Source organism: Porites lutea, chromosome 13, assembly GCF_958299795.1.
Source record: "Porites lutea chromosome 13, jaPorLute2.1, whole genome shotgun sequence".
Classification (NCBI taxonomy): Eukaryota; Metazoa; Cnidaria; class Anthozoa; order Scleractinia; family Poritidae; genus Porites; species Porites lutea.
In genome coordinates this window covers 20,492,754-20,513,922 of record NC_133213.1, presented here as the reverse complement: position 1 = coordinate 20,513,922, position 21,169 = coordinate 20,492,754, and the positions used below count along the sequence as shown (strand labels likewise).

The 21,169-nt window shown below is 39.5% G+C and overlaps 1 protein-coding gene across 1 annotated transcript; it reads left to right on the top strand.

The window, feature by feature from the left end:
* Nucleotides 1-12,550: 12,550 nt before the first annotated feature.
* LOC140922530 (uncharacterized) lies at nucleotides 12,551-19,972 on the top strand. Its single transcript, XM_073372508.1, has 6 exons — nucleotides 12,551-12,845; nucleotides 15,664-15,905; nucleotides 16,506-16,650; nucleotides 17,378-17,533; nucleotides 17,811-17,962; nucleotides 18,457-19,972. Exons 1-6 carry the CDS (start codon nucleotides 12,551-12,553, stop codon nucleotides 18,532-18,534), a joined length of 1,068 nt encoding a protein of 355 aa, XP_073228609.1. The 3' UTR covers nucleotides 18,535-19,972.
* Nucleotides 19,973-21,169: the final 1,197 nt, after the last annotated feature.

Genomic DNA, 21,169 nt, shown 5'->3' with positions numbered 1-21,169 from the left:
ATTGAATCTGAACTGACCGTGTACGTTGGTCGTTTATAAGAGTTATCTGGGACTTCGTCGAAGTCTGTAAGCTCTGCAGAAAAGACGACAACTACTTGCAGTGAAAATGGTGAGTTTGAGTTTGACCAGTAAACATACAAATACTGTGATTTTATTCCTTTTATTCCTTTTTTCGAATTTCAATATGAAAAATTTATTTTCAATTGTCAGCCCTCCCACTTTTCACCTTGCTCCGCGGTCCCTGGGCAAATGTTATCTTTTGTTTGCCCCCTGAAATACCACGTGACATTGCTTTTATCCCATCAACCCTAAAGCGCGTGCGAAGATGGCGGGTATCGTGAATAACGTCTATTGCGCAAAATGGATGCGAATTTTTTCATGTACTATGATTATTTCGTTAATCTGTATCGCAATTCGCCACAAAGCGGAACTTGCGTTAGACCATGTCGTTTGACAAAACAGTGTGTTCTGTGAATGTGAGGAAATTTTATCTAGATGAGCTAAAATGGATTCTTTTATAAGATTCTCACTCTTCTCGAAATAAAATGGCAGCTATCATTCCTCAAAAACAATTCACGGAAACGGTTTTGTCCTGGTAAAAGGTGGCAAAACATCAGGCACTTGAGTGAACGTTTTGCTGTAATGTGGTTAAAGCCATTGTGTACGTCACCGATGTGATTCAGTATTTTCAATCTATGGTTAGTGGAAAACAATATATCAATTCCTCCCACAAAAACGCACATATGTTCAGTAAAGCGAGACTAAGCTTAACTATATAAGTCTTTAACTCAATGTTCAGGACTTAATATGGTTTTTGTGGCACCAAAAATCTTTGGCAGTCACTTACAACTTCCTCAGTCTTTACTCTCACCGAAGCACTTTACACGTCTATTCTAGCGTAAGGAAGTCCAAACATTTTGTGCATAACGAGGAAGAATTTTATCTTGAATGAAATCTTCTTCTTGTCTTGGTTTAACTTACAAGTTTTACTTTTGATTAATCTGAACAGATTATTCTTTGCCGCTGCTTACTTTTGGCCGTGAGGGCGAAAATCTGTCCATGTGCACAAGCATGGCTACGTTCTACTCGTATTTGTTAGTGTTCTACTGCTTGAGTTTAATTCATGGTCAGTTACAGATGGAAATTAACAGGGATTCGTCGTTCTTGATCGACGGCTCCTTCAAACTACCCAGAAATACCACCGAGTGCCTTGTCATCGGAGACATTCCCTCGCCTTCGTGCTTCAAATATCGTGCTTCTCCGCTGCGTCAACGCTTCTCTTGTTGGTGTTCATGTTCAGTTCAGCTCGGCGAAGTACAGTCCCGGTCGACGTCATTGTTTTTCGAACCGAGCAATTCTTGCCTGGAGGTCAGCTTGGCTCGTCGCAGATCAGGTAATATAACTTGCTTAAGGTATCGGTCTCAAAGTGATACAACTACAACTATCCTTGGTGTTTTGTAATCATATAATGTCAAGAAAGAGATCGTTTTAACTTAACTGCGTTCTTTGTGAAATGTAGCAATAATGATGATGAAATGTCGCTGTTGTAGTTGTTGGCGTTGGTAGTGGTGGTGATAGTGGTGGTGGTATGGTAGTACATGGTGATCAAGTCTCGGCCGAGGTTTTTATTAGAAATAAGGATGAACGTTTCCCCTGATATTTCAAGTAGATGAATGTTACCAGGTTCCAGGTTCTTGCACGTTACTGAATTTTACCTTTTGATTTGACAATAGAATACCGTATTTACTCTAACCTGAGATCAGGCTCTATTTTCATTTCGCTTTGAAAATAACATTCCGGCGGGCAAGGCAAAACGAAAAGAAAGCCTGATACAAACCTTCTACGAAACGTCTTCCGCCCACCTTTTGGATTGATTGACATTTGCCGAATCGGCCAACCAAAATTGGTTCCGTTGCTTGTTTTTTTAGTATGCAATTTTTTTTCATACGTGGGGAAAAATACAGCCTCGCTGACTTAAAAAATAGGTTTGGCTTTTAATTTTTTCAACTAAAAATAAAACGGTCAGCACAATGACATTTAACTTCTTGCGAGATTAAAGGAGATCTCAAAGGTTTTTTCTGTTGGCGTAGAAGTTAAAAAGTTTTCGAAAAGACGGCGACACGATGTTCTAGTTTTAATATTTTGGCTAGGTGCGCTCGAATTTAAAATACTGAAATATCTATTTCTCTGTTGCCTTAATATTTTCCATTATACTAACAATTAATGGGGGCCGCACCAGTGCCTAAATTTGTCCGATCGCTTGCTTGTGATTACCGTAATGATTCGCGATTTAGCGCCCTCCTTCCAATAAGCCCACCCTCTTCTTCAAATGTGGTTTTGTTAATAAGCGTCCCCATTCTAATATTACATAAGAGTACGGGTACGTACTTCATTTAATAGCATACAAACGAACGGTAATGCCACATTACAAAAACAGTGGTCTTATCTCCTTGTGAGTGCATAAATTCTGCAAAAGAATGATTTCTTCTTCAAATTTTGTGGCGATTGCTCGGTTGGTCGTTCTGGCGAGGAAGGATCCAGGGACAACAAGTCCGTTTTCCAGTCTCCTTGATCCATTTACCTTGACTTGCACTTTGTTCTCACTGCGGGCCTTTTGAAGAAAGGTGAATATAAGGAAGGAAATTTCCATCGACACATTCTCAACAGGTTTCATGTCCCTTAAGTTGAATATTTGGTTGTTTCTCAAAATAGAAATAAGCGTCCTGTCCCGAATAAGCGTTCTAGCTCCTTGTAGGCACCAAAAGTAAATAAGCGCCCTGGGCAATAAATCGAATCATTACGGTAAGTCAATTTTTTCTACTTGTCAGGCGCTTAAAACGTGGTTCGAGTTATTGAGGCTAAAATTATATAGAAATGATCTGAAAAGAAACAAAAATTAGTATTACTTCAAGTTAGCATGAGGTTCGAGTCAGTAGCACCGGTTCGAGTTATGGTAGTCGATTGACTGCATATACTTTTTACACGATTTTTCTCTTATTGTGCGTTTTAGAATATTCCGTATATTCCGTGTTTTGTTTTAGAATATTCTGTAAATTCAGTCTTTTAGTATATTCTGTACTAAGAATATTCCATGCATTCCGCCATTCCGTTCCGCCAGTACGCCATTCCACCCAATAGGATCACCTGTGTACACTTGCAATTTGCGAATTTACTAGAGAAACAGACGTCTAAAAAATATATATTTTTTATAAATCCAGGCAAATATTATCTGCCACTTTGGAAAAACGATACGACACTTTTAAAACTGCATGCTCAACTGACCTATAAATAAAACGAACAACAATATTACAAACACACTATATGTAGTTTTCCTTAGTTGTGTTGTTGTTTTACTGCAGGTCTAAATAAAAAAGAAGAAGATATGAACAACCATATGAATTTTCTGAATTTCCATGGCACATATTAAGGCATATTTTCCTACCATAAGGCCATAAAACAATAAAAAAGACAGCAAAATCGACCGTTCTCTCCGCCGACGGCAGATCATTGACGAAAACAACCACGCGAGGAGTAAGCGCTTTCAACTTCCGTCGATTTCAACACCCAATCAGACCCTCAGGCATTGTTCCAACAGCCAATCAACGTTGCGGCCAAAATCTGGCCGCAGTGAGCACAAACGTGAGAGAGTTTGTATCAGGCCCAATTTTAGCGGTAGCTGTTAGAAAGAATGTACGAGAACCGCTAAAATTGAGCCGGATATCAGGTTATATTTAATCGAATAAGCGCTGCGGCGATGTTTAAATTTTTTACGCCTCAAGCTCGGCGCTTATTTGAGGGCCGCGCATATTCGAGGGCGGAGTTTATTTGAAAGTGGGACGAGACAAAGAACTGTTTTAACTACGGCATTATTATTTTTTCCGTTTTTCTATTAATTAACATAATCAGGAGCCATGACATAATTAACGTACGTGTGTATTGATTTTGATTATATCAGGGCCTCGGCGCTTAATCGGAGGCGGGGCGCTCATTTACTCTTTTTCTTCCAAAAGCGATGCTTATTGATTGGAGGAAGGCGTGTAATCGGAGACAGCGCTTAATCGGGTAAATACGGTACGCCTTCTACTGAATCTGTACTGTGCGTATGTCATTGAGTTTGTCAATTCTTTCATACCTTCGCGTCGCACCCGCGATTCATTCGTTACTAAAATATAGAACTGGGAACGGGAAACGGGAAACAGGAGATGTGAATCGGGGGACGGGAAATGTGAAACGAGCACAGGGAATGGGGTAATGAAAATAGGAACCTAAAGATTTTTGAATTTTTGACAACATTGTCTGGCACCCACTGTTCTTTCACCGCAGGGTGTGATTTACTTTTCACCGACGAGACGGCACACTTCTCCATATCTTCTATTTCTCCAATCGGTGTTACTCAAAAGGCCATCAACGTCCCTGCTAACAACACATGTAGCTTTTACTTTGGGGAGAAACTCCATGCACAATACATTGGTTGCGACGGAGACTGGAGGGAGATCCCATCAAACAGTGTAAATGAGAGTTTAGAGGTTACTCCTGGTTGGAACACGAGCCAGCTGGAAATCCGGGTTGGTATTTAAAGCGTGGATGGCACTTAAGTTCCTCGCAGAGTCCTCGTGGAGAGAGGTGTAGAAATTTGTAGAAATTTGCCTCGCACGCGTGAATCGTGTTTGGATCACAGAGCGAGAATTGAACACCCAGTTTTCACTATATTTCTATCGGTTTGGTTGGTATCCGCCGTTGCTTAGCAACAAAATTACGACCAAACAAGCCTAACCTGGTTGATTTTGCGGCCTTTTTAGCGGTTAGAGTTGCTTTCGACTATGAATTTCGAAAGTACAAGTACTTTTAAGAAGAAAAAAAATATAATAAATCGTTTTGAACCACTAGCTTCCAAATAGGAGCCAAAACCGAGGTATTGAGAGAACAGGGATCCCTGGTTCGAAACCTGGAGGGGTCGTTGATTGATTGATTTTTCTACGATCAATTTTCAAACCCACTAAAAGGTGGTTGTATATACGGAACAAGCAGCCTAACAGGTTTCCAGTGCAAACTAGCAAGTCAAATTTCCCATTTCTTTTTCATTTTAGACGAAAGGCAACGTTTCATCTTTCCTTAACGATAACCCTGGTCGAATCTTTAGAGTCGCACTGCAATACGATAACCCTGTTAGTACGACTGAAGGGAAGTTACATTTTTATATCCAACGGTTTGATTGTTCAATTTAGAAAGACTAGAACACTTTAATAGGAGCAAATTCCAATGCTAAAAAAAGACGTAGTTGTTTAATAAAATGGAAAATCCAGAGAAAACAACCCACTATTTTTATTTGCTGTACAGTGATAGAAAATATTCTGTTGTTTTACCTTACTAGACAAGAGATACCGCTTCATCTTTTCTTCGCAAGAACCCGGGTCGGATCTTTAGAGTGGCAGTGCAATGTCGCCATCAACGTAAAAACGCTGTCGCCAAAAGCACCTGTGTTATGTTCAAGGTTCCTGGCACAATATTTTGTAAGACATTGAAACAAAATAATGTTGTTGTTGTTTTTTTTTTTTACTGAGTTTTAATAAGCTGAAAACAAGTGATCAGAGAAGACCGTTACATTCGAAATGAAAAACAGGAATGAAGAAAAAAAAGACTTCCTCAAAAAAAAAATTAAATAAACAAATAATAAAAATAATAATAATAAAGAAAACAAGATAACAGGAAAAAAATAATGAAAATAATAATGGTAATAATGATAATGGTAATGATTCCTTCCTATAAAAAAGAATGCTATTTCAAGATAGACGACGGGGGTTTTGAATTTGAGCTTCATTTTCAGATTAAATTTAACTTCACAATAAGTACTTGGACTACGTTCTTTCCAATCAAACTCAACTGAATCGTGAGCTTTCCTTCTACTCAACAACCAAACATTATAAGTACCAAGAATATAACTACCAATTTCCTAAACAACTTGACTTGACTTTCTTAGCTTGCGATGGCTTTTCATTTTTATCACTAAGTTTAAGCAAAATGAATGCAGTCGGTGTTTTAAACTTAACTATCTAATATCCACATTTTTAGGCCCAATTCCTCAACAGAATTCGTCAAAGCAATCTGCAACTTTACCACCTCCAACTTTGGAAATAACCAGCACCACAGGATTCCCACCTCGTCCAACCACTCAGGCAGAAAAGGTAACGACATGCACACAAGCTGTAGTAACAACTGAGGTTTGGAAAGAATAGTAGTGTCATTCTCTTCGTGTAAGCTATTCCGAATTCCGATATAATATTGGAATTTTTTGCTGATGAAATTCAAAATCCTGAGCTTTAGAATCGGCAACTCAGGTCACGGAATCCGGAATCCTGCTAAACATAGAAATCCAGAATCGCAGTTTCAGTGACAAAGAATCCGGAATCCTCTACCTGGAATCCAATCCAAGACTATCTTGGAAAATCTTACATGAGGCAATAGGCCATTTCTGAGTTCACCCGGGCCTCTGTTTCAAAACGAGGGTAGCTCATTTTTCATTTTCATGCAAATAAAACTCTTTTTCACAAGAAAGGTTGTGCACTTAGCCTCATTTTGAAAGTGAGGGTTTTTGGAACTCTGAAGCGGCCTATTCGATACTCCCTCAAATATCTTACAAGCTAAGGTTCGGAAATGTTTTCCAAAAGTTCGCGCGTGATGAATTTCCTGTTCCTTTTTGCGGGGAAGTAAGAATTGTTTTCAACTGTCTTTTTGAGAGTTATCACATCTCTAAGAGAAGACGAGAGTGCACTGCATGGTAGGGTAATAAACAATAACCCCACCTTATATACTACCAATCCGTTAATGCTAATTCTAAGGAATTAATATACAAACGTAATCGACTGGTTAATTGAGTGATTAAGTTATAAGTGAATAATTAATTTATTTGGACTTTTTCCTCTACAACTTGTTTAATTATTTTTTGTCTCTTATCAGGAAACCACATCTGGGATAAAAGGTAGTACACAGCAAGATCAGCTGGTCATCTTTTCATCTTATCGGCTTTCAGTCTTTTAGCTTTTTATGTTAGCCTTTCAAAACGTTAGCTTGTTAGTCACTCAGTCTGTCAGCCTGTCGGACGATTAACCTGCAGCCTGTCAGATTGTCTCTCTGTCTGCCTCTTAGTCTGTCAACCTGTAATAGTTTGTCAGTTTATCAGACTGTCAGGCAGTCAGCCTCCGTTTTATCCTGACAATCTGACAGCTTTTCAGCCTGTCAGTTTGTTAACCAATCAGCTTTGTTAGTCTGTCAGCCTGTCGGCCTTCAAGCCTGTCAGCCTGCTAGATTGTTCGCAAGTCAGCCTGTCTTCCTGTCAACCTGTAATAACTTGTCAGACTGTCAGGCAGTCAGCCTCCTTTTTATTCTGACAGTCTGTTACCTTGTTAGCCCGTCACAGTCTGTCAACCAGTCAGCTTTGTCAGGCTACCAACTTGTCGGTCTGTCAGCTCCTCAATCTGTTGAAGAGCCAGCGTTTGAAACGTTAGTTGTTCGAGCTTTATCAACTCAGTTGATATAATAAATTTTTATGTCAGCTTGTGAGCCTGTCAACCTGTCACCTTGACAGCTTGTTAGTCTCTTGGCTTCTCAGAAAGCAAAACAGTAGGCCAATCAGCCTATCAGCTTGTCGACTTATGGTAGTCTGTGGATAGCCTGTCAGTCTCTCAGTCAGTGGGCCAGATTGTCAGTCTATCAAACTGTTAGACAAAAGAGATTTCCACTATTAATCAGTACTATTCAGCCAGATCAGCTTATTACAACGTGGTATGCACGGAAATGATTGGTGGCTCGGCCAGTTCTGAATTTTCAGATCCACACATCGATGCACACGTTAAGCACGCAATTCTTTCCAACGTGAAGCAGTTTGGAAATAACAAATAATTGTGTGTATTATATAAAGTACCTAAGGTCCAACAAATTATGTGCAATTTGGGAGATAAGTTCTAACGGCCATCTGGAATATACGGTTTACCGAAGACTTTTAAGATCTCTAATGTCATTCGTTAACACCTTAAAACATGATGTATTTGCTTACTAAACTGAAATTATGCCTCCTTTAATTTCAACAGGTTAATTGGACTTTGCGGTGACTAACGTAATTCAGCCAACTTCTTATCCACCTTTAAGGTGGAATGATCCTAGACAAAAGGAGAAACGGTGTATGTCTTCCGACGCAAAGTCACTGCTCACCAAATATTCCTATCGGGGCCGCTGTACAAACTACACTGCAGCCAAATCTAGAGAAAGACTTTAGCCTTTCACACTCACACAGTACGACTTCAGATCACTTTCGTCGTACGTTTCGAGCTAAGATCGACATACTTACGATGTAATGCATCAGGTCATTTAACCAACAGAGGGCGCAGACATGGGAAGTAAAAATCAAGTGATTCCCCAGGCGATAAATAATGACCGGTCCTTAAGGCCTTTGCTGAAATTGCTAACGTGTACATTCATGGAGAGTTTCGAAGAACAGGCAAAAAGTGCATCATACTACAAGCCATGATTCTGGATCCCATTAGCGTCCATATATAGCGTCTTACAGCATCTGACAACCATCAACCTTGAATCCCCCTCACCATGGAGACGAAGAATAACAACAAACTCACCTTCCTTCTGGACACACAGTTTTTAAGGCAACAGGACGAACACCTCTTTACCAGCTTATAAAGGCAGCTAACGTAATGCACTGATGGGTCATTGGCTTAGCCTGTGTTTTACACAACCAACAATCAATAACACGTATTATTGTTAAGTATATTTACCAGCCCCACCGACATCTTGTAGCAGACGATCTGTTATCTCCAAGGAGAAAACAAATATCTTCGAATCTGTCCTTGTTTCTAATGCTACTCCTCTTTCTTTCTTTTTTTTGCAGAAAATTTTATTGCCGAAATTATGAAGCCAAGCAACAGTGCTTAACCTTCGACTGAGTTCAGAACCACTGCGGGTTTTACTGAATGTCAGAGGTCTGCCAAGCAACTTCACCACTACCTACAACAGCAAGGCGTACGCATTGCCTTCAAGTCGAAGACAACACTCAGTAAGACGCTTACCTATTAAGCAAGACGGCTTAGTTTACAGGTTTCCCTTCGATTTGGTGAAGTTTACATTTGGGTGAGACTGGAAGCCTTGGCAAGGTAGGGTCATTATGATTATGAGTTAGCAGAGCCTGGTTCCAGACTAAATATGACTGACACTCGACTCCACCTAGGCCTCTCCGGTTTCAGAACACGCCCAGCCATTCACTGGCTTATCACGACATGCATGCTCGGTTGCATTCTCTATTATTTAGTTTTGTAATGTGCCGTGTTGCTCGCTCATTTATGACAAGAGATATCACTCCTCTCCGAGCTGGGAACCCATATTTTAGATTTTAAGGAAGGTTGGAACATTTTCTGTTGATAAAATGGAATGAATTTATCGTTTAATATTAACTTGCTCCCAGTACCTATGTCCCACGGCATTTCACACATTACAGGAATGGTTCTATCCCTTCAAAAAAATGGTAATACAGCTAGCATCCAGGTGTACACTTTACTCATGTTGTTTGAGCCATTGAGTCGTGTACGTCGCCTGATGCAATTATTTTTGTTCTACGGTTACTGGAAAACAATATCGAGACAATGCCATCCGTCTCTTCGCTCGTTTCGGCGGGGGTGGGGGGAAGAGACGGATGACATTTCAGACTACTCCAGTTCTGTGTTTTGCTTACGTTTCACGTCGTACAAAATCAAAACGCGGTTGATCATTACGAGTGGCAAAATGATCAGATTTATTTTTATGTAATCCATTTGATCTTAGTGGAAGTCCAAACGAAGGCTGACTATATGCATGCGGCACATGCGTAATAGCAACCTTGAGATTTAGCCTCCCCGATCCCATCCCACGCAGACGTTCTTAGGGGTTCGTCACGCGTTCTTGCCCCACGAACGTCTGCTGAACCGAAAGATAAATTCCTTTCCCATTGTTCGCAAATATCAGCCGGAGATCACATGCAGATTATCGGAGATCCAATCGGCGCTGTTTAAGTCAAAGTGTTGACAAGCCAAACACATACGTACGTACAAGTTCTGCGGAGAGAGATACGTGACCAAAGATTTTTACTGCGGACGAGAATCTAGGATATAAGCTTTGGGTTTTTGTATATTTCTCTCTGTAAAGGCTGGATTAGATGTCGTTTGCCCGTAAAGACGTTCTTTGGGTGATGCAACGGCGGGTACCCTTGTAAGACCGAATTAAAGGCAGAATTATTTTTCCCACGTTATTGTTTTGTAGTAAAGCTGACTTCCGTTCAGCAAATTTGACCTCCCAGGTAATCTTTTTTCAAGGAGATATTGTGAGGGTAACCACTAGTACGAACGCTTGTGAGTTAACTGAGTAGTTTGTCCTAAAACTGTACGATCTTCACCTTTCATGAGACCTTTCTGATCTTTTCTGGAGCTATAAAGTCAAGCGCCAAATTTCTCAAGGTCCAAAGTACACTTCCCAGATCTGGAAGTCTGCTGTGATTGGTCTATGTTTTTTTCCGCTCAAGTCAGAAGACATTCGTGGGGCAGCAACGCGTGACGAACCCCGAAGAACGTCTGCGTGGGAGACTACCTTGAGATTAGGATTGCGGAAAAAAAAGTGAAACTGAATAAATAATATTTGAGTAAGAGATTAACGCTTTTTTAATTTTATCACGCTCGCCTCATTCTTGGGGAGAGTGGTGATGTGTGAAGGTCATTAGCAAAAGATCCACTTGACACACTATGGAACTCAGTAATGGACAAACTTGTCTGAAAGTAGAGGGTCTGATTTTTGATCTCTGTCGATTCCTTAAAAATATAATAACTTTTTTTGAAATAAATGTCTAATGCATGTGTTTCGTTTAATACTTAAAAGTGATGGTAAATCATGGGCCGCTTACAAAGTCTTTAAATATAATTTTTACACTCGTTCTGCGAAAAAAAAAAATCATTGTTTTTAAAGAAAAAAAGAAAAGGGACATCTTATCCACCAATATGGCCTCGTTATTTTGTCACCTGTTTGCAAACCAGAAATCCAATCTTTTTATTGTGTGGATATAACAAGTCTCCAGTCGTGAAAGTAAACTACCAAAAAAACGTGACACACTACGAATTCTGCCATTTTTTCATTGTTTTGTACAAAGTAACTCTTCAGTCTGGGTTACAGCGTGCGTGCTCAGTTTCATGTGTTTCAGTTCTATTGAGAATTAAGATAAAAAGAATGCACGTTATTTTCCCACACTAGAAGTAAGATACGATTCCTTTCCGAACTGGGGACAAAAATTCGGCTTTTTGTTTTCGGATGCCTGAAGAACTTTATTAAGCTGGAAATTGTTCAAAATATAGGAATTATCCGTTTTTCTATTTCACACAACGGAGTTTGCTTTAGATCATGTCCTTTGACATTTTCTTCTAAGGACGAGAATGATGTTGATGTGAGTGAATTCATCTTCTTGTAATTCCTCTTAGTACCAAAATTGACAGCTCTCAAGTTCTCCTCACTGACCTACACCTCACTTTTAACAGTAATGTCTCTATCCCTACACAATGTAGTAAGACAGCACTGTATCAGATAAACTTTTTGTTGCTGCTGTTAAAGCCATTGGGTCATTTGCGTCACATAGCTGACGCAAAGATTATTTGTGATCTACTCGGCCACCGGAAAACAATATCAATATATGCCCTGGTTAAATTTTCCGGCAAAAGCGCCCATATATGTTTATTAAAGCGAGGAGGAACTGAAATACAAACCCTTCGACTCAATATTCAGTTCCAATTACTACCGAAACAGGTAGACTGTTTTTTCGCAGACGCACGAAACAGTTGCCTCTGCAGAGAAACATATTTGAATTAAGCCCACGTGATCTATCCCTGACGGCTCAAATGAAACCACACGTGATCGCATTCCTTCAAAACAAACAAACAAGGAAGGTCTTATATCCGTGGTAAACACTCTAATTTATTCCTTACGATTCTCATGAGATCATCGAAGGTATACACCTCATTTTCGGCCGCTGTAATTAGTCCGCATCGATCTTCCGGAAAAGAAATATTATAGAACACTTTTAGCTGGATCATGTTGTATTACTAAACGAAAGCGGATAAGCGACGATAGAAAGCCAAAGCGCGAGCAAAGAAATGCGAAAGAATGTTATCACGTGCGTTTGCAATTGGAGATAACATCTCTTTAGACACATAACCAAAAACGTTCACCTTTGTCGCTAACGGCAACTGTTACGTACGTCTGCGAAAAAACAGTCTACCTGTTTCGGTAGTATGGTTTCTGCGGCTCCACGAATCTTCACCAGGAATTCGTAGCTCGCGTGAAAGCATTCATTCTAGCGAGAGGAAGTCCTAACATTTTGTGAAAATCACCACATTCGAAGAGTTTTTTTTATTGATCTGACTGTATTCTCTCTCCTGTTTGGATCTATCTGACAAATTGCACTTTCAGAAGCGCTATTGACAGATTTATCTTACAGGCTGTTTGCCTTTGGTAACAGTTAGAATTCTCTTAAACTATCATGGCTACGTTTGTCCCCTATTTGATTGCGCTCTACTGCTTGAGTTTAGTCCACGCTCAGTCACAGTTGTTTATCGAAATCGACAGGGATCCGAGTTTCGCGGTAGAGGACGACCTCCAACTGCCCAGAAATACTGCTGAATGCCCTGTTAATCTATCTCCTTCATGCAGTAAATACAACGCTCAGTTGGGCGGAGGTTGTTGGTGTAAATGTAGCAGACCCAGAGGGGAAAAATACACTTTCTTTGAACCGACCAATTCTTGCATGAAGGTCCGCTTGGCTCGTCAGAGATCAGGTAACTTGGTTTCATTTGGTTCGCTAAGGTAAATTACGTTTTAATCAATGTCTTCTCTTTAATTTAAGTTACAAAGTTTGCAAAATATCAACTATCCGACTGTCCTAGGTGACAATTAATCAAAGGTCAAAAGGCGGATCGACTTAGCTAGTATTCAATTTGGTTTTGTTAATCAACCAGAGCGTATGTTTCGAAGAGTCAATTTCTGGAATCGTGAAATCCGTCAATTACTACAAAGGCAAGCAAATATATTTCCTTTTAAGTTAACTTGCTAACTGTATTGTAGAAAATGATTGTGTGGAATGGATTTTAGTGATGGTAGAGCTATTGTGTCAAAATTTTGCCCTTTACATTTAAGAGTTGCTATTGCTCTGCCAAGCATGCAGCAGTCAAGTGAAATTTAAAATATATAGACCAAATTTAGGTTTAACTTTTCTATCAAACGCATGACAATCTTCAGTCACCGAGTAGTGTTATTGAAATTCTCTAGGAGCTCCCTTGCCATTTTGTCCGCTGATTTGCTTAAATTACACCATAACATACTTTAGAAAATCCATTGATTGTTGTCACCTGTATAAATTTTACAAACGAAAAAGTAAATTAAAATCTTCTTTGATTACTTATTTGAAAGGTAATTTTTCATCAGGAAAAACGTATTATAGCAATATCTCAATTTTTCTTGAAATGATCAAGGAATACAAAGAACGACAAATTTTGCTTCCTATGTCCCTGTTAAACTCGTGTCACTCACTATCCAAGGACTTTGTTGTTATACAGCTGTACACCAAGGATCGAGAAAAGTTATATCATAACTCTTTTCTCTCTGATCTAAAATATTTCAATATTTGAGACTTTTTATTAAAATATACATACTTTAAAAAGTATAACATATTCCTCGATTACTTTGAAAATTATATATAGACATTTTTTTATTTCGCTTTTAATTTTAAAAACCATTATGACGAAGAAAGTTGCGTGGGCAAGTTTTAGTACTGTTATAGGCTTACTAGGTTCGCGATTTTTAGTTCAATCAATTTAATTATTTTATTCTAATTGAGATATTGAAGCATTGATGCTGTACAGAAGCTACTCGTTGTAAGCCCTGTGTGGTGTACGAGCTTTTTGCTTTTAAAAGCAAGTTTGCATCTTTGTGCGCAATCTTCCTTCCTCATGTTGGTCTTTTCTAATTATACGTCAAGACAGAGATCGTTTTTGTGTGGAGCAATCCGACAATAATGTTGATGATGATGATGACAAGATGGTGATTATGATTAGCCCTCTTACGTGAACAATGGCATGGTACCCTGAATCAAATAGAACAAATAAATTGTTTTCAGAGTTTACAGGAACTAATGTTATATTTTTAGCTCTGTGTTTGCGAACAACCTTTTATCACTTTTTTTATAGTAATGGTTGGCAATAATGGTTATGATGTACGCGTCTGCTTTTTACGGCGAATATTGTATGGTATTGATGGATGAAATACTTTGTTGCCATAAATCTTGTCATGAATATCTTAATGAAGGGGGAAATTTGTACACACGGTGATAATTGTGCAAGAAAAGCGCTTATTCTAAACTTTTATTCACAAAACAATTAATACGACGAATTGAATTCACGAATTGTTTACCGTTCGCCAATATTCCTTTTAGCTTGAAATGTGAGTAGAAGAGCCAGTCTGGTCGTTCGAAACAGGAAGTTGTCATAAATATCTTAATGAAGGGGGAAATTTGTACACACGGTAATAATTGTGGCAGAAAAGCTCTTATTCTAAACTTTTATTCACAAAACAAGTAACACGACGAATTGAATTCACGAATTGTTTACCGTTGGCCAATATTCCTTTTAGCTCGGAATGTGAGTAGAACAGCCAATCTGTTCGTTATAAACAGGAAGTTGTAGCCCTCGATGATGATAGTAGCAGTAGTTGAAGTAAAGTAGCACTGCCTGTTTATACAGTGAAAATGTCCGTTGAAGGGCAGTGGGAAACAAGCTCCCTAGATAAATGATAATTCAGGTACTGTTTCTGACTAAACTGCTAAATGACGAGCAAAAAAGGTAGAAACAAAACAAAAGGTAAAACAATCACAATCTTATAATTTATGCTAGACGATCAATATTAGAGCAGTTTTATCTGTAATTATACTTTCTCTTTTCCATTGCGGAACATTTTTCCAGTGTAAGAGCTCGCAGGATTGGTTGGAAAAACAATAATAAATACATAAATACATAAATAAAGTCAACTTTGATACCTTGGGTTAGCCGTAAACCAATAAAATTAAACAGGGGCACCCAACGACTGTTTTCTGTAAAATATCTGTTAGGAAGCAAATATTGCCTAGGACTTTCCTTTACTTGAGGACACCTAAAAATTTCACAGTCCATGACTTTTCCATTCATGTACAATTTTCGAAGCATATCTAATATATAAATTCCCTACGATTTCCTGAAGTTTTCGGATTGAAAAATGCGATGGAGTACGTCAAAGTCCATCTAAAATTTTCGGGAAAATAATATTCGTTCCCTTGTATTTCGAAAAGACTAAAGTTCCCCTAGGATGACAGAACAGATACAAATTTTATAGCGCCTCTTAGAATGCACTAAAAAAGTTCTAAAAAAGCTAAAAATATACTCTGGATAGCCTAAAAAGTGTTTTCAATGTATTTAGGAGAAAACTGTCGTTGGGCACCCCTGATTAAAGGTTTTTTTTTAAGAGCAGCGATAAGTGTCCAGACACTTTACCAGGTATAAAGGTCTTTTCAGATAATTTATTTCATACACTCGTTGGACTGTCTCATACATTTTTTTTTTGTCACAGAATGTAATTTGCTTTTCACTGGCGAGACAGCGGACAGTACCTTAACTTTTATTCCCTCAACCGGTGTTACTAAAAAAACCATCAACATACCTGTTAACAACTCATGTAGCTTTTACTTTGGGGAGACACTCTATGCACATTACATTGGTTGCGACGGAGCCTGGAGGGAGATCCCAGCAAACAGTGTAAATGAGAGTTTAGAGGTCACTCCTGGTTGGAACAAAAACCAGCTTCAATTCAAGGTATTAGTATTGGTAGTCGCATGACAATGCAGCTTTTAGTTGGGATTAATGATAATGCATTGGGACATCTTACTGTAGATGTGGAGAGTTTTCACATGACGTCACACCCACGCCATATTGGTGTAGTAAAGTAATAAACCAATGGCCTTGTTCTTTTTCCAAACCAATATTATGGGATTGAAACTGTTATTTTTATGTTAAAACTTTCCTTTTTTCCAGTGAATTGGCATAGCTGCTGCTGACCACGTGAGTGAAATCACTCTATACAGTTGCAACGCCATACAACCAACTCCTTATCAACACCTTTGATTTATTTCCTGTGCCAACAATAGACAAACCATTTTATTATTCCAAAGTATCGTTCAAGAACACGATAACCCTGTTACCAAGATTGAAGGGAAGTTACATCTTTTACATGCAGCGGTTTGATTGCTCATTTTAGAAAGGCTAGTAGCCGAACACCTTAAAAGGAGCAAATTCCAATGCCAAAAAGGACGTACACCTGTAGTTGTTTAATAAAATTGAAAATCCACAGAAAACCTTGCACTTTTTTATTTGCTGTACAATTATAGAAAATATTCTATTGTTTTACCTTACTAGACGAGAGATACAGCTTCATCTTTTCTTGGCAAGAACCGGGGTCGGATCTTCAGAGTCGCAGTGCAATGTCGCCAACAACGTGAAAACCGTGACGTTGTCGCCAGTAGCACCTGTGTCATGTTCAAGGTTGAAGGCAGAATACAGTGTAAGACCTTTAATAAATATTCATGAATATACATGTTGTAAATATGGAAAAAAAATTGAAAATTCATAGTAAACTGAATGGAAAGAAAAATAATCCCTTAAAGGGCAACAAAATGTCTCGAAAATGTCGGGTTGTTTAAAGATAAACTCATCTGCGAATTAATTTAATTTGGATCTACTTATGCCGATTATGTATATATTAATTAAGTCTTTAAAAAAGCTGGCAAGATTTTTCGGGAACTATATTTATTAAATACCTTGTCCTTGATACTATTTCAAGACAACCGAAGGTGTTTGATATTCATTTTCACTAAAGTGTGCCTATGGACAAGAATCTTTGCAACAATAATCACCGTGTTAAACTGAATCGCCAGCTTTTCTTCTATCCAGTAATGAACCATTACCAAAGCAAAAAACTAGAGATAAAGTTCCGGCAACGAATTTTTTCTTCATCACAGTACAAGACCTAATAGGCCATTTGCACAATGACGTCAATTTACTACAACAACTAGAATGCTTCACTGTCTTGCTTTCTCGTGCAAACTAGAGGTTTCGTTGTCTTAATTCTGGTTGGGATTGCCAAACTTAAAGTGTAGGGAAAAGGGAAATGGATTCTGGCAGTAGGACAAAGACGCCATCGTGCAAATGGCCGGCTTATTGATACTGTAAGCTACAAAATGAATTCAGAGGGTGTTTTAAACTTAACTTTCTATAAATAAACCTTTTAGGTCCAATTCCTCAAAAGACTCCGTTAAACCAATCCGCAACTTTACCACCTCCAACTGTGGAAATATCCAGCACCACAGACCTCCCACCTGGTCCAACAACCGCTCAGGCAGAAAATATAACGACAGGCATACCAGCTGTGGTCACAAATACGTCAAGTAATGTATAATAATTATATAAATGCCTTCTATAACGGTGGCAAGATTTTTCTTTGGGGGGCGGGGGGGAGGGGGAAATGATACTTAGCCCTTGATGCTGTTTGAAGCATAAATCAGTCTCTCTCTTCATTTTAAGATAACCGACGGGGGGTGTTTACTTTTAGCTGACCTAATTACAACAGCTCCGCTAAATTGTTTAGTGCTATTTACAAAATAAATCGAGGGGTGTTTTAAACTTAATTTTCTATTAACTTATATACATATGCTTATATCTTAGGCCCAGTTCCAAAACAGAATTCGTCAAACCAATCCGTAACTTCTGGACCTGAAACTGTGAAAATAACCAGCATCACAGGCCTTCCTCCTCGTTTAGCATCCAATAAGGCAAACAGCATAAAGACAGACACACCAGCTAAAGTCACAGCTGAGGTTTGTCTTGTATCTTGTCTTACGAGCTTCAGAAAAGGTGTATGTTCTCAAAGTTCCCATGAAATTTCCCTACCTGTCTGCCGGATATACTTACCCCACCTAAAAAAGATGGTGTTGAAACGATTCAAGAAAAAGTACGGGTGAGTAAGTTAGTGGCCATGAGCAAAGGTTACTGTCAAAATACAGAAATAATCGGAGTTCCTAGCGTTAAAGCCAATCTTCGAAGCAAAGCAATGAAAATTTGAGTTAATTATATTGTGGGTGTATTGGTTTGGAAAGATAACCCAGCATGGTGGGGTAAGTGCGTTGACTGCGATTCCGCCATATCACACCAACCCCGCAATAACGAAAACATTTTTTGTAGCCGACAAAAAGTCAATTTTTTTTCTGTCGAAACAAAGTAATTAAATAACTATTTGACTGATAAATGAATTAATTGAATTATTTGTTTATTTTTTTTCTTTTGGTTTTTAATGTGTTTTGTGTCTTTACAGGTTACCACTTCCAAAATGGAGACTCCGGGAGAAGGTAGAACACAGCAAGGTCAGCTTTACAGCTCCTCAACTTATTAATCTGTTTGCGTCTAGTTTGTAAGCTTGTCAGTATGTCAGTCTAGTGAAAAGTCGGCCTTTAAGCCAGTCTTCTAGTTAGCTTGTGCAACTGTTCGCCTGTTATTTTAACACCCAGTCAGCTCCGTCGGCAATCTGCCAATTTGTCAGCCTCCGTCCTTCTGACAGCCTTTCAATCTGTCAGCCTGACCACTTGCCAGATTGGCAGCCTGTCAGACAGCCCGCCTTTCACTTTTATATTCTGTAAACTTATCAGCATGTCATTTTGTCAAAGACAAACTGACATGCTTGTCAATTTGCTTGACATGCTTGTCGTTTTGTCAGCCTATTGAAATTTTAACCGATCACTGAGCTAGCCTGTCTGATCGTTAGCTTGTGCGACTCTTCGCCTGTCATTTTGTCAGCCAAACAACTCTGTCAATTTGTCAGCCTGTATTCCTGACAATATTTCAATCTGTCAGCTTGACCGCTTGCCAGATTGTCAGACTGTCAGGCAGCCCGTCTTTCACTCTGACAGTCTGTCACCTTGTCAGCCCGGCAGTTTGTCCGCCAATCAGCTTCTCAGCCTGCCAACTTGTCAGTCTGTCAGCTCCGTAATCTGATGAAGGGCCAGCGCTCCAAACGTTTGCTTTTCATTCTTTTCACATCCCTATTAACTCAGTTGATAACGGTTTAATTAAGATTTAGTAGGACAATGTGCCTGCTTTGTTATGGGTTAATACTTTTCCATACGATTAATACGCCATCTTTCCTAAAATGTTGTCTCCTATGATTAACAGGTTAAAGTACTGGACCTTGCGTTGAGTAATTCAGCTTTTGTAGTATCCATCATCGTCAGTAAGACGATCCTAGTAAACGAGCTCATAGTGTCTTTCGACGTAGAGTCGATGCTGCTCTACTGGCCGCTCTGGAGAACGACCGCAGCCTTGGAGAGAGACGATTTATCCCTGCTCAGATTGCTGTTCTCCTGACTTTCCTATCAAGATCAATATACTTCAGGCTAACGGAGCAATTTATGAAAAACTAGAAGGAACAGTCATGAGGAGTACGGTTTCAGCTGTTACTGGTAATATCGAAGAACAGGCAAAACTACATCATACTAAAAGTAAAGAACCTTGGAAGTGCTACCTAGACTAGACCTTGACACCTTCACGATCCTGGATTCCGGAAGCGTAGATAGTTTCTTACAACATCCGAATAACCAGCATCTTTCCATCCTCTTCACCTTGGAGGCCAAGAGTGGCAACAAACTCGCCTTCCTTTTAGATCCTGACAACTACTTTCAAGTAATGAACGCCTACATCGCCTTTATATAAAGGAAGCCTTGTGCGTACACTGATGAAGTCAGGTTTAGCGTATGACTCACACCGACCGAAATCATCAAATTGGCCGGCCCGGGCATTGACAATGAAATAGGCCTTTCCAATAATTTTTCCTACCCCCCCCCCCCCCCCCCCCCCCGCCATCTCTTTTTTGTATGCTATTTGGGATTTCACTGATCTGGCTGGATAGTTTTGATTAAAATTGAAATTCTCATGAGGACGGGAATGGCCTCCAGTGGCCGGTCAGTTCCGACCAATGGGAAGTACCCATGGTATTGTTAAGTGTCTTAACCGGCAGCTTTCTGTTATCTCCAAGGTGAAACAGAGTAACATTTTATCTGTCCTTAATTAACTATTAATCCTTATTCTTTTTCTGCAGATGACCAGCTGAGCACCAAGAAACCGAGCATCAGTATTGGGCCTGCACCCGGTTTAAATTCACTTTTTTTTGTGAATAACTTCTCCCCTGCCTACAACAATAAGGCGGCGCAGTTTTCAAGTCGAAGATAACAGCACTTAGTTCACATCTAGTTCGGCCCAAAGACGCTGATGACTAGGCTAAACTTGATGGCGTGGCCGGTTTGCACAGGATTCCCTCTGAATGCGATATAAAGTTCACGGTTGGGTGAGACTGAAGGTAGAGACAGAGTCAAGGGCCTTAATATTGATATACGAATCTCCATAACCCAAACCACTTTCGTTTCCGAGAACGCTCTCAGCATTGAACATCACACGCTATGTAATGAGGTAAAGTTTCTTGAACGCGTTCCGCATGGCTTTGCACGCAGTACCAAAGAGACGATTACTAAAAGGCTTCACCTTGACAGCATCAGCATAGACAGTGGATAAGAAAATTACAGAAGCACGGATTACCATGATTAACAATCAAAACAAAAGGAGGGGGTTACTTGGGTTTAATTTTTGATGGGTATGTGCCACTGGCCTCTCAGACCTCTACCCCATTATAGTCTATTCTGTGGCAAAAGCAGAAGAGGACACTGTAGGAAAAGGAAAAACCAGTGGCGGGTCCAGGGGGAGAGTCCGGGGGATTCGGAGCCCCCCATCAGAACTAACGCTTGTTTGAGACTGAAATTCTTACATCGAAACTGGCTGATTTTTTAATGAAACACGCGTTCCATTTCGCCTCTAAATTAAATTCCAGGGCTATTGAAAATCAAAATAATTATTGTTTTTGGGTACGCTCCTGTGATCTGTTGGCCTCTGCTCGCAAAGCAGTATTTCCCGCGTTAACGGCGACCGGCGTTCACAGATTTAGAAACGCGTGGTTGTCTCTGTAAGATGTAATTTTGCCACAA

Bases quoted from the DNA above. Each gene is read 5' to 3' on its own strand.
- LOC140922530 (XM_073372508.1), top strand. From the start codon at position 12,551: ATGGCTACGTTTGTCCCCTATTTGATTGCGCTCTACTGCTTGAGTTTA. The intron at 12,846-15,663 runs GTAACTTGGTTT...TTTTTGTCACAG, and splicing joins CTTGGCTCGTCAGAGATCAG to AATGTAATTTGCTTTTCACT. The intron at 17,534-17,810 runs GTAATGTATAAT...CTTATATCTTAG, and splicing joins TGTGGTCACAAATACGTCAA to GCCCAGTTCCAAAACAGAAT.